The sequence below is a fragment of the Pseudorasbora parva genome, chromosome 2 (assembly GCF_024679245.1).
Source record: "Pseudorasbora parva isolate DD20220531a chromosome 2, ASM2467924v1, whole genome shotgun sequence".
NCBI classification, from domain to species: Eukaryota; Metazoa; Chordata; class Actinopteri; order Cypriniformes; family Gobionidae; genus Pseudorasbora; species Pseudorasbora parva.
The window spans coordinates 20,513,701-20,541,637 of record NC_090173.1 but is presented as its reverse complement, the minus strand read 5'-3'; the positions used below and the strand labels follow the sequence as shown (position 1 = coordinate 20,541,637).

At 39.9% G+C, this 27,937-nt stretch overlaps 3 protein-coding genes across 13 annotated transcripts in view; all 3 read right to left on the bottom strand.

Moving 5' to 3' along the window:
• Positions 1-591, bottom strand: part of smurf2 (SMAD specific E3 ubiquitin protein ligase 2) — a 64,533-nt gene extending 63,942 nt beyond the window's left edge. For both annotated transcript variants that reach the window (XM_067459197.1, XM_067459207.1), the window contains exon 1: positions 161-591. In XM_067459197.1, the coding sequence (XP_067315298.1) occupies positions 161-212 (52 nt within the window). In that variant the 5' untranslated portion in view covers positions 213-591. The remainder of the gene's footprint in view (positions 1-160) is intronic.
• A 162-nt stretch (positions 592-753) lies between these two features.
• kpna2 (karyopherin alpha 2 (RAG cohort 1, importin alpha 1)) lies at positions 754-4,538 on the bottom strand. Its single transcript, XM_067428833.1, has 11 exons — positions 4,458-4,538; positions 4,201-4,302; positions 3,962-4,102; positions 3,789-3,874; positions 3,428-3,696; positions 3,226-3,320; positions 2,209-2,472; positions 1,897-2,130; positions 1,624-1,806; positions 1,202-1,351; positions 754-1,006 (listed from the first exon to the last, which is right to left on the bottom strand). Exons 2-11 carry the CDS (start codon positions 4,264-4,266, stop codon positions 917-919), a joined length of 1,578 nt encoding a protein of 525 aa, XP_067284934.1. The 5' UTR covers positions 4,267-4,302; positions 4,458-4,538; the 3' UTR covers positions 754-916.
• Positions 4,539-5,706: 1,168 nt separating this feature from the next.
• Positions 5,707-27,937, bottom strand: part of bptf (bromodomain PHD finger transcription factor) — a 47,110-nt gene continuing 24,879 nt past the window's right edge. For 4 of the 10 annotated variants that reach the window (XM_067459172.1, XM_067459098.1, XM_067459127.1 and 1 more), the window contains exons 10-32: positions 26,955-27,084; positions 26,712-26,847; positions 26,321-26,608; positions 24,353-26,177; positions 23,667-23,791; positions 23,449-23,577; positions 23,166-23,316; positions 22,788-22,908; positions 22,283-22,523; positions 21,851-22,021; positions 20,732-20,868; positions 20,532-20,646; positions 20,126-20,301; positions 19,211-19,490; positions 17,374-18,065; positions 14,970-15,052; positions 14,554-14,779; positions 13,589-13,881; positions 11,256-11,429; positions 10,971-11,163; positions 9,576-9,660; positions 9,195-9,381; positions 5,707-6,340 (exon numbers count right to left, since the gene is read on the bottom strand). In XM_067459172.1, the coding sequence (XP_067315273.1) occupies positions 6,304-6,340; positions 9,195-9,381; positions 9,576-9,660; positions 10,971-11,163; positions 11,256-11,429; positions 13,589-13,881; positions 14,554-14,779; positions 14,970-15,052; positions 17,374-18,065; positions 19,211-19,490; positions 20,126-20,301; positions 20,532-20,646; positions 20,732-20,868; positions 21,851-22,021; positions 22,283-22,523; positions 22,788-22,908; positions 23,166-23,316; positions 23,449-23,577; positions 23,667-23,791; positions 24,353-26,177; positions 26,321-26,608; positions 26,712-26,847; positions 26,955-27,084 (5,995 nt within the window). In that variant the 3' untranslated portion in view covers positions 5,707-6,303. Of the gene's footprint in view, positions 7,230-9,194; positions 9,382-9,575; positions 9,661-10,970; positions 11,164-11,255; positions 11,430-13,588; positions 13,882-14,553; positions 14,780-14,969; positions 15,053-17,373; positions 18,066-19,210; positions 19,491-20,125; positions 20,302-20,531; positions 20,647-20,731; positions 20,869-21,850; positions 22,022-22,282; positions 22,524-22,787; positions 22,909-23,165; positions 23,317-23,448; positions 23,578-23,666; positions 23,792-24,352; positions 26,178-26,320; positions 26,609-26,711; positions 26,848-26,954; positions 27,085-27,937 lie in introns of all 10 variants that reach the window. The other 6 variants (XM_067459145.1, XM_067459182.1, XM_067459137.1 and 3 more) reach the window with 5 other exon arrangements.

Genomic DNA, 27,937 nt, shown 5'->3' with positions numbered 1-27,937 from the left:
AAGCAAAACAATCATTAATAAACTTACAATTAAAACACACTAGAGTGCCTTTAAATGCAAGTCTACATGTGAAGAGTGAACACCACAATGACTTACAGCAATAGCCGTTAGCCAGCTAGCCAGTTTCAGATGAAACTGTACGATGTCGCAAATCCCTTACCTGTTAAACGCAACTTGACGGGCCCATTTCTTCTAACTCCTTGATTAGACATGTCCTTGTCCCTTATCCAGGATGAAGATTACTGAAAACGAGTCGAATGTGCTGTAGAGTTGGGTTTTTGGTTCCTCACAACGCCAGTTTCAGTGAACAGAAAATAATGGAGTCACGGTACTATGGCCCGGATGTGCACAGCCCTGCTGCCATGTCTACATAATACATTCGCTCGCGAGGCGGCTTTAACGTGCTGCTCGTATTTCTACTCTCCGCGAAAGTAACTCCACGACGTCCCCTAAAAAGATCCGCTTACAGAGACCCCCTGAAGTTCTCCGCATTTTCCATAAACGACCCACACTCGGGCTCTGCTGCCATTCCAAGGAGACCTTGAGGAAAAAAAAAAAAGTTGTATCGCTACAGGCGACTGAATTGAGGAAATGTGGTTTGTTAGGTGTCTGGCATCTGCTGAGCCACTAAAACCGCCCAAACAGTGACATCAGACCCACTTGTTATTCATAGAGCTCTAATCCATATGTATATCTCATATGGCTTTTGCACTAATATTTACTTTAAGACTTGGGTGAAGAGTCAAAACAAACTTGTTCTTTTCAAAAATTTTATTTACAACAAATAAAATTGAAACATTCGTATGTACAACTCAGAGCACAAGGTCCTCACAACAGACGAACATAAAAAAAGACAAGTGGTGTGCAGAAATGATCAGAACAAGTCAAACACAAAACAAACATACAGAGCCGACATTTAGAAGTTGAAAGCGCTTTGGTTTTCACTGATCTGGAAAGCATAGCCATCAGTTGTAGCTTCAGGGGCGACGCATTCATCCTCTTCCTCCTGCAACACGGAAACAAATCAAGCATTTAGGAAAAGCAGGTTCTTTAGAACAGCCAGGCAACACTTGCAAAACACAGAGTTTGAGATGCTTATTTTTTTTGCGATTAACCGAGCAGATTATTAGTACACAAAATGTATCAAACCTATGCAACGGCAAATATGTCAGTAAAGATTTGAGCTAAACAGTCAACCGACCTCTCCAGAGAAGTACTTTTCAATAAGGTTGAGGGAGGCCTTATAGACCATTTCATTTTCATGCGACTGCAGAGCTTCGATTTTGTCCAGGCCACCACATTCCTCAATCATAAGGGACAGTTTATCCACCTCACCAATCTTCTCACCAGCCTTTAAAAAAAAGAAAAAAGCGAGGGGGGGTCAATTAACAGGCAGGTTTGACAGAACATTTCAATTAAATCCCAGATGTAACAAAAGTAGCAAACAATCTTTTTCCATATTATGAACAGTTGAGTGAATCATTGTGCGTGTGTGTATAGGAAGCAGATGAGCTTGAAATGTAAGAATTTTTGCAGATTAAAACACTATACTGTCCAAAAAAAACTGCATTTTAGAAAAAAGATAGTGTGATTTATTTAATGCTGACTTTAAAGGAATCATACCAAAAAGATATTGGCGATCGCATCCAAGATGACAAGAATAGTTTTGCTGTCTTTCGTGGAGAGCAGGTTCAACAAGGGCTCTAGTATATTGGCCTGAACCAGGTAAATCACTTGCTCTACGGTACCCCCGCTGGTGTAGTTTGTCACTGCCCATACGGCCTCCTTCTGGGTCTTGTAGTCAGCCTGCATAAAGTATGAGAAAAAATATTTACAATTAAAGAGACAGCTTTATGGACAAGTCTTATATTGTGTTCTTCTACTGTGCCAACATACCCGTCTGAGAACTTCCACCAGGTACGGTACAATGCCAGCATTGATGACCTCCTGAATCTGATAGTCCCTGCCAGCCGTGATATTGGACAAAGTCCAAGAAGCCTCCTTTTGAATGTTGTTCTTGTGGTGGCGCAATAGAGCAGGGAACATGGAAAGTGCACCAGAGTTGATCACTGCCTGGGTCTGTTCATCTGTGCCAGTGACGATGTTGCCGATGGATCGCAGTGAAGGAGTCTGTGGGAAGAAGAACATTATTTTTTTTCCCCCATACAAATACACACACCATACAGGCACTACTATACACCAACTTACCACAATGGAAAGCTCCCCTGATCCCAACAGCTGCACCAGTCGAGGGACCACGCCAGCCTGCACCACCACCTCAATTCTTTCATTGGGCCCATCTGTCAGGTATGAGATGGCCCAGCAGGTGTCTGCCAGAACCTCTTTATCATCATGATGCAGAAGGCGGATAAGTGTAGGCAGTATCTGTTTCACGGCCTCTAGAGGAGGTGCAGGGTTCTTATTGCGGCACAGGTTTGACAGGGTCCATGTGACGTTCCTCAGGTAACCAGACTGTAGAAGACAGACTGTATAGTCAGGCCAAAATATTATAGTTTTGATGCCACCTACTGGTAAGTTACAATCACTACATTTTAAATAGCAGTTTAAAAGAATGGAGAGAAAAAAACCCCCATGAAAATACACTGTACTGTGATAATTTGTTACAAGATATAGATTTAATGTCATGGCTCAACTTTAATGACCATCAGCTCATGGTGATTAGTGAATGGTTAAGTATGTGTATAGAGCCATAACCTTCCATCTGTGGTTCTCAAATCATTTCACATCATCCAAACTTCATTAATACATCAAATTTGAATTTAGTATTTATGGTGCTCATTTTAAAATTGTGACCACCTATTTAAGAGTCACTTCAAAAGCCTGTTTATTTAAAATTGGAGAAATAAAAACTAGCCGTGTCCGAAATCGCATACTACATTTAAATGTGAACTAACTTTGACCATTAAAAAGAAACAAAAACTATGTTCTATATAGTAGGATTGTAATCTGGACGCACTAAATTTGCCACGTTATCATTATCGTGTGAACTCCAGCACGAGTTGTAGTATCCCTTCATAACTCATCTCTTGTGGCCTAATGGGATAGTGAAGCATCCATCGGAGGCACACTTCAGAAACTTTAGGACATACTACTCTGTTGGCATACTCACACATTATATAGTAGGGAAGTATTTGATTTTGGACAGAGCTTGTCTGCATGCATGCCTCTACATTATAAAGGCTGAATTTTTTTTTTTAAACTTACAGGAAATACAGAGAAGTCAGGAACAGCCAGCAGAGCTAATAGAGGGGCAATCGCACCATGCTTAATGACTTTATCTCGGTACGCAGAGCCATCACCTAAAAAAAACAAAAAAAAAAACACAAAAAGGGCAAATTCAACGTCATAACCCAAGTTAGTAAAATCAATGCATCTAATTGAAAGTGAAAAGATAATGGACACTTACCAGCAATGTTTCCAAGTGCCCAGACGGCCTGCTCACTAATATGAGCATGCGGTGAAGAAATGAGGCCAATGAACGCTGGGATAGCCCCTCCCTGAACCACGGCGCTGGTCTGGTCAGAGGTTCCAGATGCAATGTTAGTCAGAGCCCAGGCTGCTTCAAACTGTATGGGAGGAGAGTCCACCAGGCTCAAGAAGCTCACAAACTTGGGAATCAGACCAGCACTGATGATACGGTCAATAGGTGGATGCCTCTCTCTTGACAGCAGCTTCCTGGATTTCAATAGCACAGATCATAATATGAACAACACTTGATATAAATGCATATTTCTGCACTTGTAAATGCAGTCTTTTAGGCGTTTTACCTAGCAGCTTGAGTGGCCTGGACTTGAGTCTCTAAGTTAGTACTGTTCACACCATTTACAATCTCTTCCACGGTCCAGTGCGGAGCCTGATTTAACAGAACAATTATCTTAGGATGTGCAAGAAGTTAACTAAACATTATTTATGAAGAATTATGCGAGAGAGATCTACATACCTGGCAGTTCTGGCTTTTCTCTTGAAGGGGAGAGGTGGCCTCATCCGGTAGTATGCTCACGTTTCTCCTTTTCAAAATCTGATCATCTTTCTTTGCTTTACGAAGTTCAACATTGACTTCGATTCTTCGACGTCTCAACTCCTACATAAAAGTACATTCACGTTACATTTATAATATGAAACATGATTGTGGCGCATTTGAAAGAAAACACAGATTGTGTCGGCATGTTTATTACTTACAGTTGCATCTTTTCCTTTGTTTTTGAACTGAGTGAGTCGTGCAGTGTTCTCGTTTGCAGCAGACATTTTAATGACGTTTGATTAATCACAGTAAATCGCAACCTGAAATAAAGTAACACGTTCGTGAAAAAAACTACATACGTTTGAGCCTAATCAATTCACACTTTCGAAGCAGATTTTTTTTATTTTACTAACTAATAGTAAAACTATAAAAACTACATTGTAAATCAACAAACAACAAAAGGGAAGGAACTTACCGCTTGTGACCAAAGGACTGTGAAGGTGGAAGTATGAAACAGACCTTTAAACACGCGCTATGGAGAATCTGATTGGTCCGTTCGAGCAAAAGCACTTTCCCATTGGACCGTTTTAAAAAATCACACCGATGGCGGGGGCACGTGGTTAATGTATTAACGCGAGATCTGGCGAGAATGCCAAAAAGATTACTGGGAACTAATCTGAATGTCATTTCAAAGAAATTACCATAGATATGTATACATATCTGTGGAAATGACATTCACATTTCCATGTGTAAGAATACCAAATATATAAAGATATACATATATCTGTCTGTGACATTTGACCGAATTAATGTTCTCAGTAAATATTTATATAACGTGTATTATTTTTATTTTATACACGACTTTATTGAAAAACGGTGTAAAAATGTGTAATTTTATTATTACTTAAATATATTGTTTCTGTTAAAATGCTTATAATCATAAACAAATCGGTAGAAAGTGCTTTGGTAGAAAGGAATGTGCATGTGAGAAAGGGGCGGGGCGAAACAGCCCTAAGTTCAATTCTGATTGGTCAGTGGCGACAATGCCGGGCTTTCAGAAATTTAAAATCCATGGTGGAAGAATAGACGGAAGAGACGCCATTACACCATGTGTTACAGTATACAGAATCTTATGCTGAAAAATACACATCGAAAAAACAGTCAGAAGATATATATTGTGCCTTAATTCAAAAAAGCAATTAGTGTATCTGTAAATAAAATGATCCGTCTTTCGAGAAAATTATTTGTTTGAGAATGAGAAACAACTGGTTTATGATGACACAACTTTCAAATAGTTAAAGATCATTTTAATTGATTGATTAAAGAAATTCATTACGACTACGATTTGAAGATCACAGTTTATAAGCGAAAGATTGTTGTCTTGAAAATAAATTCCAAGTATACAAACAAAGAAAAATAAAAAGACTTTATAGAAGTATTGTAATTCTAATAATATCAGAGACAAAACATGGTTACTGGCATAAAAATATAACACAATAGTTATAAGTATATCCTTAACTATAAACAGGAGAAAATGTGTGGTTTATTTTGTGCCTTTTGACAGTTATCTAGACAAAATATAATAATTGTGTTAGATTATTTATGTATCCACAAACACATTAAAATAAAAAAAAATCCAATGTCTAAATAGCCAGATTATTTAAAGGTCTACTGAGAATGACATTAATGTTATTTCAAATGAAGAGAATCTAGAGACATCTTAATCAATGTAGAAGAGAGAATCCTGTCCCCTCCATTTATTTGTTTCATATACATCAATATTTCTTCAGTTGTAATACAAAAAAAAAAAAAAAAGTTAAAGACAAGTTATACAAACAGAAAGCCTTCTCAACTAGTACTTCAATCAGTCCTCAACGCATTCTTAAACCAACACCTTCTTATTTTAGGTAATTTGTTCAACCCCAATTGCTTAAAAACCAATTGGCCAAATGCATCCACATTCCACTATTGAAGTAGTATGCTGAATCATATGAAGGAAAAAAAACAACAAGTGCACCCATGATAGACTCTCCTGCTGTCCTGGGGAATGCGAACGTGATTCCGGAGGGTTTTAAAAACTCACAAAAACATTTTTGTAGGCATTTAATCCACAAAGAAATCCTTTAGGAGAGCATCCCAGTCAAATCTCATTGCTTTAGCAATCAAAAATGTAAACCGTCCATTCTTGATCCAAACCCACAGCTTTTTATGTCCAATATTCCGCCAAACGCTGTGGCTATGTGCGATGCTGGCTGACTGGGACAGAGTTCCATCTTGAATGAAATGTTCAAAGTTTATTTAGAACAGCATGTGGTTGTATTCTATGAGGCTGATGACTGAAGTTTGTTGTTATGAGACCTAGAGAATACAGAGAGAATGAGGTTAAGAGCCCTTTGGTGTTATTGAATAGTCACAAATAAAACGTGACAGGTGGGAAATGAAATCTGCAGCAGGGAAACACAGAACAATCGCCTTTTTACATTTGAAAGGAATGGCAGCCATGTTGGTGTAATACACCGGGAATGCCTTTCAGTGGTTTAAATTGGTGCTGGTGTCAGATTAAAATTTAGAAGAGATGAAAAACAAAACAAAAAACATACCATTTTAACTTTATTTTGGAAAGCATGGTCCTTTATTTCAACATCCTAATAAAAGGATTTTAAAACTCTTTATTTTGCTTAATACTCAAGCAACTGAAACCGTGTAGATTCTGCGCAACATTTGCACATTTATAAAGTTGCATTCTGTATGCACTGCAAAAACTAGGCATTAATCAGCAAATTCATTATTCCTCTCAATGAAAACCTGGACAGATCAGCGAATCAGCTGAAACAAGCATGTTGTTAAGCACATTACAATAAAACTGAACAGAAGTATTAAAATGTCTTTAATCAGCCAATCCATGTGATAAATATGATCATGCATCCATAAACATCATAAATAACATCATGTGACCAGCAAACGTAATGGAGGGAAAAAAAACAAAAGAAAAAAAAACAGGTTCATGTATGCACAGACAGCATTTCCCTTAATTTTTGTGTGTTCACGGTGCTTCAACATGGCTGCCGCTCTCTGATTGTCAAAGGCTTCACTGGAGTTTTGGCTTTTTTGACATGTTTTTCGATCTCCAAACAGTTTGCACCTAAATGTACACCGGTTTCCGCTGTTAATAAAACAGCAAGTTCCATGATTCTCTAATAAAGAATGACTCCGCCCCTTCAGCCACTATGACTTATGACATCACAATCTGCAAGAAAGGACAATGGTTGTATGAATGACATGCATGAAGAAGCACAAACACAAAAAGTTATGTTATCAGCATACTGTAGTTGAAATAAGGACAGGAATAAGAGGATGAGATGCCAGCCAGAGAAATCAGAGGTTAGATGATGACTACTGCTTGTGAACTAAAAATCTATTCGAAGCAGAATCCTTCATAGTGTGAAAACAATGTGAATGGACACTAGATAAACAGGCACAAAACAAAACTGGATGTATGGAAGTCAATGCAATGAAAAAGACAAAGGAAAATGAGCGCAAACTACATACTACACTACAGTGGCAAATTTAGTAAAGAAAAACAAATAGTATGGCAAGAAAACACCTAAGAACATTCTTTTACCTGCGCTAAATCCACTGTAACACACAGCCTTTTTTGGCTTCAACCGATATCCATTTTAACCGATATTCACAAACTCTTCAGTTAACAGTTCTTCACGTCATTTGATTGGTCAATGTAACATATTTAATGCATTTTTTGGATAATTACTCAAAATATGTAGCCTAATTAAAAAGATCCTAATTAAAAGACTAAGGTTCTAAACTACACAGGGAACCCTCTCATTTTGTACATTACTGATATTAGAGGTTAAAGGGATAGTTCACCCAAAAATCATAATTCTGCCATTTATTCACCCTCAAATTGTTCCAAACCAGTATGAATGTATTTATTTTGCAGAACACAAATTAAGATATGTTGAAGAATGTGGGTAACCAACAGGGCTGTCAAAATTGCTCAAAAGTGATGTTCGAATATTCCCTCTAAAAAAACATGAATATTTGAACTATTCGAACATCTGGTTGCACATTTTGTCAATGACGCATTACGTCAATAAACGGACAAATTAATACAAAGAGACATAACTACTTGTATAGGTTGTCTACTTAAATTTATACGTATTTGACAACGAATTACTTCTACAAAAACAAATAAATTAACCAATGGCCAAAACCGCAGACCTCTCTCCCTCTCTCGCTCTCAATTTAAGGTCGCGAGACTCGCGACTCTTGTCACAAATAAAGCAGGCTTCATTCAGTGATTGAAACAAATATCGTTAATATTAATTGAAGTTTTACAGTATATTGAACGCTCTGAGCGAGCTCTGCTGTGCTAAACATGGAACTTCTCCATGACATGAAACGATAAATCATCACACCAATGAAAGCAGTGCATTTATCCTTTATTCATGCAATATCTCTTCAGTCAGTAGCCTATACATGTTAGATAAAATGAGGCATGGTGTGCTAACTGTATCTTACATAGCTTGCATACAACTATCTCGCGGCTCAACAATTTTACTTCCTACTGACCAAAATCCAACGTACTTCCAGACATGTTTTTTTTTAGATTTTGGAGTTAAAATCTCTTTCTCTGCTGCGGGCTCTGCACTTTCTGCCATATTCCCTGCAAGATGCGTCAACTTTTAGCAGTGACAGTGCGACTCCTGTGACCTGTCCTTGAACCCCCATGGCGTGCTCACTCGCAAAGCAGACAGCCACGCCTCTACTACTGCAGCGTTTTTATTATTTTTTATTCGAATATTAATTTTCACCTTCGAAATTCGTTTTTTAAAAACTATTCTAATATATATTTGAATTTAGAATATTCGTTGACAGCCCTAACCCCAATGACTTCCATAATATGGGGAGAATACTATGGACGTCAATGGGGCCCATTAGCTGTTTAGTTAGACATTCTTCGAAATATTGTATTCTGTGTTCAGCAGAAGAAATAAATTCATACAGGTTTGGAACAACTTGAGGGTGAATAAATCATTTTTCACTTTAACTCTGGTAAAGTGATGTCGGTTTGCAACATGAGGGTGAGTAAATGGAATAATTTTAATTTTAAACATCCTATGCTGCTCTATTGTGTGTGTGTGTGTGTGTGTGTGTGTGTGTGTGTGTGTGTGTGTGTGGGAGCAGATGTTACCTGCTTGCTTTGAAAGCTTTGAGTTTCTGTACAAAGAAGGACTCCAGGAACTCAGCGCACTGGTAAAAAGGCGAGTCGCTGGGATTGTAGTAGCGGCAGTTGTCAAAGATTTTGGTCATGTCCGCTACGAACTCTGTGAGTTTGCTATAAAAGCGTTTCTGTATCCTCTCCTCCATTGTAGAGAGATCTGCAGATAACAGGCACACAAAGTAAGGAAACTTACTTGATAAATTATGATTCAACATCAATGCAAAAGGATGTCATATAGTATAATAATTTAAGAACGACCTCATTAAAAAGTAAACAGAATTGTACATAGAGAATATTATACAAATCAAAAAATGATTCTGGTCACAAAAAAGCAGGAACCAAAACTCATACCCATCGGTTCCTTGATGATCCCATAATAATCTGGAGCATCATTCGGATCCACTGGTTCCAGGAATGGCCACGCCATCTTATGGGACTAACACACAGGAAAAATTTATAATGATTACAAAATACGCAGAAATTCGCAGTTTCACAGTTCATATTTTTCGACCATACAATGGAAATCTATGGAAACTGCAAACACAATAGCGTTATATGACTGATGTGTAGCTTTTATTTCATCTTTCCTTTATTTTTCAAAATATTCACAAACTGGTACTCAAATACATGTAAAGCCCAATTTCGGACAGGACTAGTTTTCTAAACAACAAATGAGTAACAATTCTTGACATCGGTGATTTCACGCACCAATTCGGACGGGACTAACATCTCTGTGTTTATTACAGAGGTGGGAGTGTGTTACAGAAGGTCATGTGCTGTGCTTACGAGCATCACGTAAGACGTATACCGTATTTTCTGGACTATAAGTCACACTTTTTTTCATAGTTTGGCTGGTCCTGTGACTTATAGTCAGGTGTGACATATATATCAAATTTAATTCATACTGACTGACAAGAATAAACATTTAGCTACTTCTATGCTGCTCCTGTAGCCTACCCCTGAAAAAATTAACTGAAAAGAACTGAAATTTTAACTTAAAGACAACAACTGAGAAAGACTGAACACAAACAAAATGTTTGTGTTCAACAAAATGTTGAAAAAACCCTATTTAAGTACACTTCATGGGTATATAGCAGTGGCTATTTATAATAAACTTGCATAAGTGAGCAGAGAACTCTAGACAAGTATCTTACTCTTACCCTGATATTAAAATGGGTCATAGCGATTTAGCTTAGTTTATTGATTGTTTGTTATTTTTTTGTTGAATACCATCCAATTGAATCTAAATGAAGGGGGGCCGTTGAATTTGCCTGAAAAACAGTAACAGGAGTTTTTACAGAGGTTGTGTGAGAAAAGCACTGACTTGGCAGATTGGGACAGGATTAAAATTGCAAAGTACATCTGGCTGTGAAACATGAATTTCTCTAATGTCCCCCTGGAAACTGAGTCCAAAATAGGGCTTAAGTGAATGTGTTTCTTGGTTTAAACTCCTTTTTTAATGATCATGTTAGTTTGCGGCACAATTCAGAGAATCGTGTCTGGATAAGCTCCGGACAACGCATGAAAGCACACTTGAATTTAGCAGTTGATCACGTGACTCACTAAATGGTGTGAATAGATTTAAAGGTAAAGCCGATTACAACAACAAAAATCACTTGCTTTTGTGATGATTATCTAACCTAACCACAATTAGAGTTAAAACTGTGGGGAACAAATACATTTTGATTGTGTTCCATTTCCAGCTCTAAAATTCAAACATGAAACTGTATTTGTTTTCATACAAACCTGTAAGGAGCGCAGGATTCGCTTCAGCCCCTCATAGTCTTTATCTGTGAGTGGCGTCAGGACCGTCATGGCATCCTCCGTAGACTGGCACTGCGGGCACACGTACTCGTCGATGTGCGTGGCTTCACTCTGTAGGATGCCCACGCAGCGTCCGTGGTACCAGTTCTGACAGCGATCACAGCCGATGTAAAACCTGAAGTAGAAGCGGGCACAGTCGTATCAGAAAGCACCCTTGCACATGTACCTTTCGAAATAAATCCATTGAAATAGCAGACGCGTGATTACTGTGATTCGTCGTATGGGGTTCTGCAGATGCAGTAGAGCTCCTCTGTGCTGCCCTCCTGAGCTCGTTTACATTCTGAACAGATGTAGTCGTCCATCTTCTTGGCCTCTTTCTCGGTGATGCCCACACACTCGCCATGATACCAGTTAGAGCAGAGGTCACAACCAATGTAGAACCTGCATCAAGAACATCGCAACATTAGATTGATATCACATCCATTTGATTTCCTCATAAATATGCCTTTTATCTTTCAAAACCATAGTTATATTTGTATGGCTTCAGTAGACAATTCTAACATTATTTACATTTCTGCAAAAGCTGTCCGAGCTACGGAAACTAATTAAACAGAAGTGTATGATAAAAAAAAAAAAACACCTTAAAAAAAGGGGATATTCCTGCCTTTTAAAATCTTATTGCATGTTAAAATTTAAAATACTCAAAATAGCCTAACTAAATAAAACAAATTAATTAAAACTAAAGAATAAATAATTAAAGCTGCACTATGTAATTTTTCCGTCCACTAGAGGGCGCCTATTCAAAACAAAGGCGTAGTTTGGTGACAGCAAGTTTGAGCTCAGAATCTTCGGACATGTGGTCTTCACCTCACAGCAGGTGGGGAAGAATCGGGATAGGACTCTGGCAGGAATGTTGATGGATGCGGTTATTAACGTTACTGTAGGGTGAAGCAGATCAGGACCGAATGTTGAGGAGCTGAGCAAGTCCACTGGAGCGATTGTTATACAAACACAGGGCTCGTGAGCAGAGGGACTTTTATTATGCCACAGTCGCCGGTACTATTTCTGGTCATGAGTATGAGGTAACGCAGCTCTGTTTATAACATTAGAAACATTTAGGTGTGTTTAAAATTATGTTATGACATTACTCTGTGCATTCACTCAGCGGCTGCTGTGACACTTGTCCACACTGCTAAGAGTAAAGCGTTTCTGCAGAATAAAACCGGAAACCGAGTGTAACGCAGATATGACGTAATATACAGAAGACTCCCTCAGATGTCCCGGCTCCTTGGTTAAAATAGCAATTTTCTCACAATTTACAATTAGTTGGAAACATTTGGGATATTGTAGGTACTCAACTGAACAAAATATATAACACAGGGTATATGCAGGAATCCTGAAGTTAATTTAAATACCCTTTTAAGACTTTTTAAAGACCTTCTCAAAATATTTAAAGACCTCATCACACTTCAAGTTCTAATCGGCAACAAACCTTTAATAAACAGTTGTAGTCGAATGTAGACTTAAAATCTCTATCATAGGCCAATTTTGTATTGTTTATATTGCATATCTGTTTCGCAACGTATGGAGGGCGACATTACCTAACTGCGCATTTTGCAAAATACATGACGTCACCCGTAGACAGCGCTCGCCAGGGATGGAAATTAACTTTCTTCAAAGTCTACCACTCAATGTTTTTACCAGCCACTTTTTTATTTTTAACTGACAATGTGTAACTGCATGTGAAAATTAATACTACAAGCTCTACAATACTTGGGCAGTTTATTTAATCTCAAGGCTCAATGAAATACTGAAATTTTCACAATGATTTGTGGTCTTTTATGGCTTCCAGTTTTATGGTTTTTAGTCCCAACAATGAAACTTTTCGTTCTGGCATCTTTGAAGCGTGTTGACAACACACCGAGCAGAACATTGTCAGTAGGGATGCACAGAAATCAGAATATTCAAGCGCATGACTTGAATATTTGCGCGCTGTGAGACGAGCGCGCGCACTCGGATGAAGCACAGCGTCAGATCTTCTCACATCTTCTCATGCGAGAGATGCTGGAGAAAACGACTGGTCATATCCGCACATACGGCAGCACTCGCATGCATTGAACAAAGTTTCCAAAGAGGTGAGACTGCTCAGTAGGTGAAGCGAGTTTACCCTTGCCACAACTCAAAATCAGCCGCATTTGGCTGGTGACTGTGCTAATTTCCATCCCTGGTGCGCGCGCTCCGAGCCGATCTCAGACTGAGCGCCCCGTTGTTTTTTAATACTTATGGGGATGAAAATAAATATATTCATAAATACTTTTTGGAGTCAAACTCTTTTGACAAAGCTTGAACAAAATACTTTCAAAATGTAAGACTTTATAAAGCCGTGATAAGACTTTTTAATACTTTATAAAGGTCTTAATTTTCCCTAAATTGATATATCACCTTTTAATACTTTTCAAGACTCCGCGGATACCCTGTAACACTGGCCTAGTGGTTTTTGGATATTTTACTGCAAAAATGTTAATATTTTAAGATAACAATGTGAACTTCAAGTAATAACTGATGACCACCTAAATTAGAGGACAGTAAAGGTCTCATACTTGGACTCATCATAGGGCGTCTTGCAGATGCAGTATAACTTGATGTCCCTCTTGTTGTCCTTTGAGGTAGTGGAGATCATCTTTTTGCGTTTGTACTTGGAGGTGTCCCTCTCCTCGTCCCGTTTGCGTTTGTGTGCGGATGAGGGTGAGGTGACCGTCGGGGCGTACGCGGGAAGACTGCTGTGCACGTGTGTGCTGGCGGCCGCGGCAGCAGCAGCCGCAGCTTGTGCCGCCGCAGCCTGGGCCTTCTCCTTCTCCCGCCGCAGTTTAATGAGATCGCGCTTCAACTCCTCCTGCAACAAATTAAATACATAAATGACTCAACATACGCCATGCAGCTTCAGCTTTATTTGGCAACACTGACGCGGTGCTAATAGAGTGTGTGTGAATAAAGCGGAGATGAAAGCACACATTTTCATTGCCAGATTCACACTGCCAACTGTTGTCATAAACACCACAAAACAGTTATTCATTTCAAACGTTTGTGGTCGGTAAGATTTTTCCGAAGAAGTCTTCTGCTCACCACGGCTGCATTTATTAGGTCAAAATTACAGTAAAAACAGTAATCTTGTGAAATATTATTACAATTGAAAACAAAGATTTACTTTTTAATATACTTTATCTGATGTCAAAGCTATATTTTCAGCATCATTATTACAGTCTTCAGTTGTCACATGACCTGAACATGCTGATTTAATGCTCAAGACACATTTCTTACTATTATCGATGTTGAAAACAGTTGTGCTACTTATATTACATATTTGTGGACATGGTAAAAGATTTTCTTAATTTAAAAGTCTTTACTCTCAGTTTTGATCAATTTATTCCATCACCCTTGCTCAAGAGTATTCATTTTTTTGGAAAAATACCCATCGAAACCCCTAAGCGCATCTTGAATGAACTCAAACTCTCATATCAGTGCAAATCAGTAAGAGTGAAGTTTGCGCACTTCCCGTTCCTCTCACCTGCACTTGCAGCTGTAGTTCTTTATCAAGCAGCGCTCTTTTCTTCAGGATGTCAGCCTTGAGCTGCTCTTTGTGTTTGAAGAGTAAAGCCGACAGCTTGCTGGCGTTCTGCTTGCTGCGCTTTTGCTCCACGGACTCCTCCCGTTTCCTCTTTTTGGCCGCCTGCCTCTCGTCCTTATCGATTTTATCCAGGATGAACTTCATCACTTGGTTACAAACAATCATTCTGCCCAGACAGACAAAGAACAATAGATTTGGTTCGATAAATAAGACCTCTAAAATACAGCTTCAGTGGCTTATGGTTTATCTGTGGTGCACATGTAACATATAATGAGACTATACTAGATTGTAATTTAACTAAAGTCAGTATATTTTAAAATACTAAATGGGAAAGAATGGAGATTGGGCGCGTTTACCTCTGGTTCTCCTCTCTTTCAGCAGGAGTCAAGGTTTTCTTCTGTTTTAACTGCTCTATGGCCACATTCTGCTTCTGTGCCACCTAAGCAAGAAAAAAAAAGGAAGAAAAAAATAAGTATTTATGAGTATGATTATGACGCTATGATTTATAGAACCAAGATACGGTGTGTTTGTATTGTAAGCTCTAGAAACCGGACTGCAATATTATGTATTATTCCTAGGTACTAGGGGTGTAACGATACGCGTATTCGTATTGAACCGTTCGGTACGAGGCTTTCGGTTCGGTACGCATTATGTACCGAACAGTTCTTGGTCTAATTAATTAGATTTGGAAAATAAAAAAGTATGTAAAATATAATATTATGCGTTCAACAAGGAAGCCAATAACCAAACCGACGTAACAGGCAATGCCCCTGACTAAGAGAAAAAAACAAAAAACAAATATTTTTTAGACTGCTCAGTCAGGTGCTCGCTTACTCAGTACACGCTGAATGCTCATTGCAAAATGGCTATTGCGTTTAACAGACCAGAAATAGAAGATCCTCCAATAACCAACAGGTCTGGTGTGTTGGTGAACTTTGGATTCTCTGTAAGCTATGATGGTGTTGGCAAGAGTGATGTCGCATTTGCTACATGATGGTACAGCAGCGGGAATAATTCATGTCATGTCAATCAACTCATTTACGCCGACAACAAGACGATAAAAAGAATAAACAGCCACAAACTATCCCACAAACTATCCCCGCAGCATTTAGACAGACATTTCCAACTGATTCAAATGGCAAAAGACATTTATAGCCGCTGATATGAGACCTTACGCCCGTTTCACACAAACTCCATCTGCAGTGCGTAGCCTATGCGGTGCATATTTTTTCTGTACCCATGTTAACGGTTGCGGACTGAAAACGCAACATATATGAAAGGACAACAGGGCGTGCGGCTCCTGCTCCTGCACCGCATACGCAGTGCAAAACGCACCGCATACGCACTGCAGACGGAGTTTTAAGAATGTGCTTAAAGTAATTGAGCCCCGTTACAATGTTCCTTCACGAGCCCATTTCCAAAACTACGTTGTCCCTTGGGGATCAGTAAAGATGTCTGAAATATCACAAACAATGACACGTTTTAAAGAAATTAAATTAAACTTTCATTGCTACTAAAAAGCATAAAAACTACAATAATAAAATTAGCTTAAAATAACATTAGTTTCAATCAACTAAGGCTCATTTACACATGCATAAGCAATGAGTCTGACTTCTCTCATGGGTGATGCCTCTAACCAGTGAGAATTAATGATAGCAAATATCCAACCAACCTCTCTCTCAAAATGTGGTTGCAAATTCAATAAACTTCAGATGAAAATTATTTTGAACAGAACCATATTTAACACTCCAATCATGCATAATACCCAATCTTTCTTAAAGGGTTAGTTTACCCAAAAAATTTAATTATGTCATTAATGACTCAATCTAATGTCGTTCCACACCCGCAAGACCTCCGTTCATCTTCAGAACACAGTTTAAGATATTTTATATTTAGTCCGAGAGCTTTCTGTCTCTCCATTGAAAACGTATGAACAGTATACTGTCCCTTTCCAGAAGGACCAGAGAGGTAATAAAAGCATCATCAAAGTAGTCCATATGAGACATCAGTCAGTTCATTAGAATCTCTTGAAGCATCGAAAATACATTTTGGTCCAAAAATAACAAAAACTACGACTTTATTCAGCATGGTCTTCTCTTTCAGGTCTGTTTTCAATCCGCAAATAAAGATTCAAACAGTTGTGAATCAGCGGATTGAGTCATGATTCAGATCGGTTGTCAAACTGCTGAAATCATTATTTGAGGATTGAAAACAAACACGGAAGAGAAGACAATGCTGAATAAAGTTGTAGTTTTTGTTATTTTTGGGCCAAAATGTATTTTCGATGCTTCAAGAGATTCTAATTAACTAACTGATGTCCCATATGGACTACTTTGATGATGTTTTTATTCCCTATCTGTACATGGACAGTATGTGCATACACTTTGACAGTATGTGCATACACTTTGATTGGAGGAACAGAAAAGCTCTCGTACTAACTATAAAATATGCAAAAAGTGTTCTGAAGATGAACGGAGATCTTACGGGTGTGGAACGACATTAAGGTGAGTCATTAATGACATAAATGTACATTTTTGGGTGAACTAACCCTTTAATGTCATTTGTGACTAAAGGAGCCGTGCAAGGGATAATTTAGTTTTTGACTTTGCTGACCATCCACTTCAGACACGTGTAGCCAAGTTATTTTGTGTCCGATTCCAACAAATCATACATCATTGTGTAGTTGTTGAAAAATATTGAAAACATCAATAACTAATTTTTGAAAATGTGCTCATTGAGGTGCAATATTTGGTTCCTGACCTGCTTTTGAATCAGGTCGCTCTGGCTGACGTGCTGTTGGGCCTGCTCTCTCTTAGCCTCCTGCTGTTTCTTCTTCTGCTGCTGCTGTTCACAGAGCTGCTGGATCCGCTGAAGCTGTTCCTGTACGCTGGCCGTCTGTATGGTCACCAGATTTTGGATCTGGTGCGCTTGGACTTGCCCTCCACCCTGCTGCTGGATCTGAATGGGCAGTTGCAGTTTGATCTGCTGGGGCATCCCAGACGTGGTCCCGACCTGCTGGACCTGAGCTTGAATCTGGGCCGCTACCTGACTCTGGATGTGGGAGATGACCTGCTGCTGGAGCCCGGGGACGCTGAGGAGCTGTGGGGGGAGCTGGATCTGGGGCTGGACTTTGGTGACGGTGGTCTGGGTGACGGGGAGGGTGGTGATCTGCTGTGGAGGTGCGGTGGCCGTCACCTGTGCTATCTGAGGGGCGGGAACAGGTGTGGGCGGCGGGACCGATGTTTGAGGAGGGACTTGGGGCTGAGGTCGGAGCTGAACGGGCGGGTGGGGTTGTAGAGGTGGAGTCGGTTGGGGAACGATCGTGGGTGGGACTGGGGTGGGTGTGTGCTGGGCTGGCTGTGGTGGAGGGAGAGATGATGCGGCAGGAAGTGGGGTTGGAGGTTGAGGTTGGGGCTGGGGCTGGGGCTGGGGCTGGGGAGCAAGACGAGTAGCTAGAAAACAAGAGAGAACGTACATTGGAAATCAAAACACTCAGGGCTGCGTTTCTCAAAAGCATTGTGAGCAAAGCTGATGATTGAGACCATTGGTGCTGATAGTTATACGATCTCCTTAGGCTTATGGTGCTTTTTTTTAAAATCACTTGCACATTTTTAATGCCTCAACTCAACTGGTCTCATTTTGTGCTTGAAGGGACACACAAAAGTTTTAAAAATGACCATCTTGGCGAGCATCCTCAGTTTCCAGAGTCTACGCGCTGATATGAGCAAATATCCAATCATATGCTCCGAAGTTAGGGGGTGTTTAGCCGTGTTTTAAACCTTGCCGGTTTAACATTTAATTTCCGTTTTATATGCGCTGGGCGCACGTGCCTAGTTTAAGTAGTCTTACTGCGCTAATACTGTCAAATACACACAAGGTTAACATATATAAACACAGTCGGTTATGTCTAAAGTGAAAGTAAAATCGTGTGTGTCTGTATGACAGCAGCGCAGCCTAATGATTACGAACACTTGTCCTTAAAGGGACAGCTCCCCTCTAAAATTATGTTAATAAAACAACTAAAATCAAAGAGAAAAATCACTCACTGCTCTTGAATAAAGTATATACAGAAGCTTTCAATCAATGTGTATTGAATATTGAAGACTATGTAATTTTAATTGTATCCTATATTTATTCTTTCAATTTCATAATTAAATGCTACTGTACATCTCTGAGCTGCCACTGTAAATATGTAAATTGTAAATTTAAATTTTGTTAATGTACTTATTATGAAATTCATTTTTTAAAGTGCAGTTGTATAAAAATAGTAATACATTTGATTCATTCTGAAACATGCAGCGCAACGGACTACATATTTAAGACACACCGAGGTGTGTTTGAAAGACTTAAGAAGACAGCGAGAAAGCACAGCTGGTAATGTTGTATTGATACTGCAGAAAATGAGGAATGAAACGGTTTCAAACATTCAGAATTTGACAAAACTAGTAGGTATCTATGCAGGATCTAAATTGTTAACTTTCAGAAAACTCTTTTGGAGGTGATTAAAACCAGCTGACTTGAGAAGTTGTTGCACTGCAAGATAAGTTCCATATTGATGCTGTGTGTGAAAATAGAGAAGTGTATAATGAAGTCTCACCTGGTTGAATGGGTGCTGGAGTTGTGCTGGTGGGGGCAGCTGGTGCAGCTGTGGCTGGGACGCCAGATGGGGTTGTTGTGGTAGTGGCAGCGGGGGCAGACACTGGTGCAGGGGCCATGGGTGTGAATAAGAAACGCTGCACTTGGCCATTGGGCATGGCTGCCTGCATGAGCTGCTGACCTGGCCCTGGAATGACCGTCACCCCCTGAGGAATGACCTGCAGCTGGCCTGTGGTCTGACCTTGCCCTTGGATCACTACCGTCAACCCCTGGTTCCCTCCCTGAAGAGCAAAAGCATACGTTTATTTTCATAGCAATATCAATCAATAACCGGTGCAGCCTAAGATTTAACTTGTCTTAGAGGCAATAGTTAATAAATATCTAAATGCGACTTCAAAAGTTAAAACATTACAAATAAAATATCTACTTACTAGTCTGCTATCACAGTCTCAATGTCTTTATAATCGCGTTCTTGCAAGCTATTCTAACCCAAACTTTCAGATAAAAAAAAAAAAAAAATATATAAAAAGACAGTAAAGAGTTGTCAGAAGCTTAGTTTTGGCGATGTTCAAGTCATTAGACAGTGTTGTAGAGCGTTCAGCCTACGTTTAGCTTCTTCTGTGGATTATATTTATGCTTCAAAATGTCTAAAAGTTGTGAAAAATATATTTTACGTAGAATATCAAACATTTGTTAGATCACACAGCTTATTTTTGGTAAATAATCCAAAATCCAATGGGAAAAACCTATTGTTTTTTTTCTGATGGAACCAGGATGATGCTAACTTCCAGGCTGGCCAACAAAAATACATCACTGCAGCGCTTTATAATGTGCACAGATAATCGATTAGGTATGCATTAAAAGAAGATAATAAAGGTCCATTTGGATTGCATGCTGATTTAAAACGGGTACAAACCTGAGCCCCTTGGGTGAGCTGTGTGAGCTGGGCCAGAGTGAGTTTGACCTGACCCTGCTGCGGTCGGGGAGAAGAGGGCGTCTGTGGGGTCTGGGGTTGGTTTGGTGTGGAGAGGCGAGGAGGAGTCCCCACCACCTGAGCGCCTGAACTTGTTTGCACAGGCTGTTGCACTTGACCTATGTTATATAAATCATATTCACACTCTAAATTGTCAACAACAACAAAAACCTTGGTGTATTTAACAGAATTGGTCGTAAGTTACTGTGGACATCACATGGTCACAATGTAGCAATTTGCTGTCAAATATTTTGGTTTATTGCCTACTAAATGACCCAATCAATTCCTGTCTGTTATCTACTATCCTACAGAAACCCAATAAAACAAATAATTTGAATATGTTAAATACCTTGTTGAACCATCAGGGGTGTGCGAATGATAGTCTTCCCCAGGGTGGTGGCCTGTTGCAGGGGAGAGCGTATCACAGTCATCCCTGGTCGTAGAGCGGTTCCAGTTGCAAGGACCTGGGCATAAACAATTAAATAAAACATATTGCAGGAACACAAAATGTTGAGTTGACCAGAGTGGATAATTTAAGCGAGTTTATACCTGCTGTGTAGAGGTGGCTGTGTTGGGTCTGATGTTAATGGTGGCCGTACGGGGCTGGAATGGAGGGAAGGACTGTGCGGTGCCCGCTGTGCTTGATGGAATGATGCCCACCACCTTCTGCTGTACCTGTACCAAACCTGTCGAGACCATGAGAAGATTTAGTTTGCTCCAAGCGCACTGTATTACATAGATACAAAACTGTTCAAAAGTTTGGGGTTAGTATGGTTTTAAAATGTGTTTGGAAAAATCTCTTATGCTCACCAAGGCTACAATTAATGATCCAGTATAAACAGCAACATCGTGAAACAACTTTTCTATTTTAGATATATTAAATGTAATTTATTCCTGTGACGCCAAGCTGAATTTTCAGCATTATTACTCCAGTCTTCAGTCACATGATCCTTCAGAAATCATTCTAATATGCTGTTTTAGTTGTTTCATTTATCTTCATCAATGTTAAAAACGGCTTAATATTTTAGTGAAAACCATTTTTTTTTCAGGATTCACAGATAAATAGTAAGGTTAAAGGTAATGTTCAATTTTAAACCAAAATCTTTAGTGATATTAAACATGTTTTACTGTCACTTTTGATTAATTCATGCATCCTTATTGAATAAAAATGTAAAACATTTTCAAAAGACAAAAAAATATCTTACTGACCCCAAACCTTTGAGCAGAAATATATTGATATCAGAATGAGAAATTTTGATTTGGAATATTAAGTTTAAGTGTAAGCCAAACAAAACAACGAACAAATTAGCAAAAAAATAAGTAAATAAATCCTTTGTATTTAACAACGACAACTGACTGAACTTAAATTAAAGTCGTAAAAAGGACATTAAGCTTTTCCCATATTTTATGGGATGTTCACAATGACAGCAATTAAAATGAATGTTTCCTTCAACTCTCAATGAAACGGAGTTCAGTTCTCCACTCTCACTAACAGGCTGCATTAAGTGACGCATGCACACTGTATGCTGTTCTTCATTAGAAACGGAAGCAAAATAAATCTCATTTAAGAATACGGTGTCTATATTATGCCTCTCTGTGAATCTGCGTGCAGGCAGGCCTAACTTAAAACAAAAATCACATGCCAATGATGTTGGAGGCCTGCAGTACCTCCTTGCGTGGTTGGCACGTTCACTGTGACTATCTTGCTGTTGGCTGGAACAGGTAGTTTAGCGGTGATGACACCGCCGGCCATCGACCCCGTAGCAGCAGCGATGTGGAACGTTTGCCCAGTCGTGGGGGCGCTACTCGCCGCCACAGTGACAACCGAACTGGTAGAGACTGCAAGACACAGGTCTGATCACCACCCTAACACATATCTCAATCAGGAAATACAGCAGCGGTTGCATCCAAGTACGCCACGGACAACGAACGTCAATGTCAAGCACTAAACACACCACCACAAATAAGCTTACAAAAAAAAGAGAAGCTCATTTCCAAACAAATACACCGACGCAAAAACACACCACAGCAACATCAAAAATAAAAAGTCACCAAGCACTGTAATTAACCATGCATCCGCGTAACATTGTAAAGACTGACCTGTATTGCCTTGTTGGCCCTGCTTGACCCAGGAAGCAAAGGACTGCTGGAAGTTCTTGTTTTGTTGGAATGTCACCGGAGAGCCCAGCTTGGTGGTCATAACCACTTTAGGCGCTGAAGTTACCTGACCACTAATTGAGCCCACCACTACCTTTTGAGTAGTGGTCCCAGGGGTTGTAGGGGTACTGGTCAGGGTGGATGGGGTGCTGGTGCTGTTAGGTTTTTGCTGTTCCAACCGTTTCTGCAAAATAATCATCCAAAAATTCAACAATATAAACAAAGACACTAAGCGAAATGATAAATGAACAAGACAAAATCAGCCAAAACAAGATTATTGAAAACAGGATTATCCATATGACGAACACACCCAGCCAAACTAAGAGTTAACTGATCATTAAAAGGAAACGACCTAATCAAAAGGCCCATTGGGAAGAACACATTTCTTTCAGCATTGTGCCCCTGGTTAATAGGGGCGCCCCAGGTGGGCACATGTCTACATTCCCACCTGCTGGGCTGCCAATCTCTGCTGCTTTAGCTGAGCTTCCAATTGGGCCTTGACCTCCTCTGCTTTCTTCTGCACACTAACCTTAGTTGGGTCAGCCGCTTGTGCCTTTTCCCTCTCAACCCTGTGAAGTCAGAAGGTTTAAAAATCTTTAAAAGGACTGGGACGAACTGACCATTGGGAAATTGGTAATTGTGAACACATCCAGAGGAAATAACATCTTACATTTTTTATCATTAAAATATGAGCTAACATGAAAATGCAACCATCCTTTGCTCAAAATCATTCACACTAGAGAGCATTTGACAGAAGAGTATGCAAGGAATCAGTATGAGGCTGTGCAAATTCACAAATACAACAGGAAAAATAGGGAATTCCCACCTTTCTGTAAAGGCTCGAATCTCCCAGAGTTCCAGGTCTTCTTCAGCCACCCAGGTTTCGATCACAACAGGACCTGTCTGCTTAGCCGGTTCTGGCTTCTTTGGTCTTAGAGCACTCGAACGAAGGCCTTTCCTCTGAGGTGTGGGAGTCTCTGCTCAAAAGAATTATGGAAAGACCAAATATCAACAGCGTTTCTGGTCAAACAAGCTTTGCATTATAGAAAACTATCCATGTCTGAAAACAAAGGACTAATCAGTCCTGGACTCTTTTGAGTCACTGTTACCTTTGGGAGTCTCAGGCACCCCAAGGGGACAAATGATCTTCCTGATGCAATACTCTGAGCGAATGCCGTAAGGACCAACATCTCTCCGCTTGATGATTTCAGTGGTGGTGATATCGGTGTCAGATGTCTCTGTTAAGTTACACAAAAATGCATGAGCACTGGCTCTTTAAAGTTTTTTTATGAATGCCAAAGTGAAATTAAAGCGGTTAAGCACCAACCTGTTCGCGTTGTCCCTCCAGTGGGAGAGGGTTTCACAGACATGTCATCCCATCTGAGGCAGGCCCAAAGAAGCCGTAGCATTAGGCTCACTCCAGCCAAAGACCTCACCGTCTGGAGTCGGTATCTGTGTGAAAGAACCAGCTCATTAGCATCACAGAAATGTAAAAATAAGATCATCTCATAGGCCTATTTGTTTTTTTGGTGACTAGTACTGTTCTTAAAAATGTTCATAGGACAGCTTGCATCGTCGCTCCTCTCGACACAAAATTAACCTTGAGGAACGATTTGAACACTACATGGGACCAAAAACATAGAAGTAGAGGAAAAGGCTACAAAAAAACCTTCAGGGAAGTAGTAGATTAACTAGATCCTAGTTCACATTCACTTAACAAAAGTGAGGGGTTAATGAAGCGAAACCTGACATCAAAACTACTAAGGGGTTGCCAGGGCACTGCAATAAGGTTGCCAAATTGTTTTAATTAGATTTGAATGCATTGCTACATGCCAAGATGTTACACTCAGTGGTTGTAGGACAATGGGCTTGGGCTTTATAGTTGGGCAGAAAGTGTCCCTCCTAGAGCTGTAATAAACACCCCTGCCCAACAGTGATGACTGCTTTATCACTTAATTCAAAGGCAACATCCGACTGGAATGACCAAAATCAGGGGGAAAAAAAGGTACAGACCTCCATGTGATCCCAAACGTTGGTCGTGGAGATGGGTAGGGCCAGATGTCCAGGGCTGGCTTGGCATTATAGTTAAAGATAGGAACTTCACGGATACCACCGCGCCTTGCGAGTTTCTTCAGCTCATCATTAGGAAGCACAAAGATGCTCTTCTTACTACTCTTGGTCACAAACTTGCGGTATGATGGCAAGGCTGTCCCAGACCGCGTTTTCTTGGTGCGAGAGAACTTTAACAGTCGTACCCTGTCCCTGGTGGAATATTCGTGACTCACTGTCATAGATTTTACAGTGGCTCCACTGGGACTCAACTTGGTATCAGTCAATGTTTTTGTGACAGTGGTCAAAGACTCTTTTGTTAGAGTGGCTTCCTCAGGTGAGTCTGTAAGCTTTGTAACAGTAGTGGTAGTTGTAGTGGAGCGTGTCGAAACCGAGCTAGCTGACTCCACCTCCACAGAATCTTTTGGTACAGGTGTACTGATCCCATTATTGGAAGCAAGACTGTCCCGTGAGGTCAACACCATGCGGGACTCTGTGGACACTGTGGTTGTAGTTGTGGTGACTTGAGTAATGATGGTGGTAGTCTCACTAACACTGCTGCTGTTTTCAGTGAGGTCACTACTTAAGCTAGACTCTTCTGCTGAAGGGACAGGAGAAGGAAGAGGAGGTTTTGCCTCCTCAACTTGCATCGGCTCTACCTTTGAGCTATGACTAGGCACCTCGGCTTTTGCATTCTGCTCAGAAGCTACAGAGGAAGGTTCAGGTACACCGGAAGAAACCGAGGAGTCTATAGACTCTTCAATGTTGTTTTCCAACTTGGCCACTTTCTGAGGTGGCGGATAATCAGGGTCATGCTTGGTAACCCCTTTATCCTCATCCAAAATCACCTGAGGAATCGTGCTATTAGTCCATTCCTTAAGACACTCTTGAGTAGCGTCACCATTCATTAGCGACTTCACTGGTTCCTTTGGTGATATTGCTTTAATCTCCTCTACAACGGTATCGGTTAACTCCTTTGTGTTAACATTATCAGTCAAATTCTTACATTCTGGGTCAACAGGGCCGTCCTTCCCATTTACTTGAACAGACAAAGTTCTCTTTACATCTAGGTCATTCTCATTGTTTTCAATTATGTCCTTTCTCTCAGAGTCTTCAGGAGGACACGCAACTTCTGTAACCGTTTTATCAGGTTTAGCGTTCAAGCTGAGGCTTTGATCCAGACTTTGAGAGTTTCCATTAAGCTCTGACATTGCTACCCTGCTGGCGGTCTTGGGTTCCGGTTCTGTCAACTTCTGCTGATGTTCTTTAGGGGCCAAGTCACCCTCATTTAATCTGACATCCAGGATGTTCTTCTGTCCTGAAGTGTTTGTTTTCGCCTGTTCATCCTCCTGGTTAAACTCAAGTTTTTTGACCACATTGTCTTTTTCTTGGATTACTAGACATGCTACCCCCTCAGTCTGTCTAGCCTTTGGAGTTTCAGAGATAATTCCTTCAATCTTAACCTTTTGGTCTTGAGCAGCAATCGTTGTCTCTTTATTATCCATGATCTTTTCTGTAGAGGGTTTAGAAACGGTCCCCTGCTTGAGTTTCTCATGCCTCTGCTTCTCTTCAATGGTGAACTGTTTGACCCGCCTTTCCAAAAGGCCGTCTAGCTTTGATGGCTTGATTTTCTTGTATGCTGTGCGTAGCAAGAAGCCTTCGCTGACGTTCACAACATCATGCCAGAAGGATTGCTGGGCTTGATTAGGAGCACCATCCTTCGCCACCTCACTATCCAAAGGCTCTCCTTTCAAAGGAGAGGCATCAGATGAGGCATTTGTGATGTTAGCTACAATAATAAAAAGAGACACATTACAAGGCAAATATTTTACACATTCAAATACTAGTCAATACATGCTATATCATTTATGATGTACGGCCCTTGGTACATAAAAAAGGACTTTGAAAATGTAAGTTAAACTTTGCAAATACCTTTTTCATCATTTACAGAGATAGGAGTGCTGGTATCCATTTCTTCCACCGATCCATTTTCCTCATCACACTTCTCTTTAACAGTTTCATTCTCTTTTTCTTCATCTTGTTTTTCATCTTTTACCACATGATCATTCTCCAAAGATGGCTTTTCTTCAGAAGAATCCAGTGATGTGTCCTGGACATTATCCTTTTCAGGCAAACTTTCAGATGAAATTTCATCTGTTTTAACCAAAGTTTTTGGTGTTCCTGAAAAAGATGCCTGGTTGTCCGTTCCAGTTTTAGCTGCTGAAAAAAAAAAGTTACATCAGAAGAATTCTGCCAAATGCTTTTTTGTGTCCCAGATTGTTAAATTACATTTTGTAGTATTCTGTACTAGTAAACCACATACCCTCAAGTGCTTTCCGGTAATTAACGTTGGTGTTTCCAGGTAGCTTTTGGACGAAGCGATGGACGTGCGTCTTACTCACCCAGCTCCAGCCTCCATACCCAGTTACCCTGTACTCCTCACCTTTCTGCTTCCACACCTGCAGAAGATGTTTGAACAGTTATTGATTGCCTTCAAGTCAAATGTTGAAGCTGATGTTATTTGCTCAAATGTTCAAATAAAACGCTCAGCTACGTTCAGACATACCTGGTGTTTGATGGGGAAAGTGTACTTCACCCATGTGGCCTGCTGCATAGTTTCTTCATCTTCTAGTTTTTTCTCTCTCTTTTTCACCTTCTCCTTCTCTTCCCGCTCAACAGAGGTCATGCGATGAAGCCTGCGGAAAGATGAAGCACAACAACAACAAAAAAAAGATCACCAAAACTGGGACATAAAGGTGACTCATTGTACACTTCACTTTTGGAAAGCCTCCAGCACAGAATTTGCTGAAGTACACACATGGATGCTTTTGTGTTCAGAAGCAACAATGTGCAGAAATATATTACTGGATTAAGGTATTGCTATTCACACATGCAAAAAATTGCACTGACAATAAACTGCACAATTGTGCTGGCTTAACAAAGCCAACATACTGCTATTGTAAAAACTTGGCTGTGTTATTTTATTATATACAAAATCCCTAAGCCCTTTCTGGCTGCAAAACCGTACAAAGCTTTCAAACTACATCCACCAAATACAGCCCAGACATGACTTGGGTTTATAATGATTTTCCTTACTGATCTGACATTTTTTCCTTAGCAGAATATCAAACAAGCCCAAAATCCTATAGACTTCCACATCCATCAAACTCAGCACAATTATTTAGCCTATTCTGATTGATTCATTTTATTATTATTTTTTTAATCAAACTGCATTTCTCTGAAAATCCCATACATGTAAATTGACAATGTTGACGGTGACTACAAACTCAAATTTACAAACACTTGACCTTCAAACTACAACTTAAGCTTTTTTATATTTATATAATAATTATACATGTATACTTTAAAGGATTAGGTCCTTCTAAAATAAAAATTTCTATTAAATTTACTCACCCCCATCTTATCCTAAAGTCGAAAAAGAAAATTAGTTTTTTAACTTTTCCTCCCCATTGTGCAGAGCCTCTGAAGCCCTGAAAAGCCCTTTGAAAATGCATTGATTTGGACCTTCAACCCGTTGGTTGCCAGTTT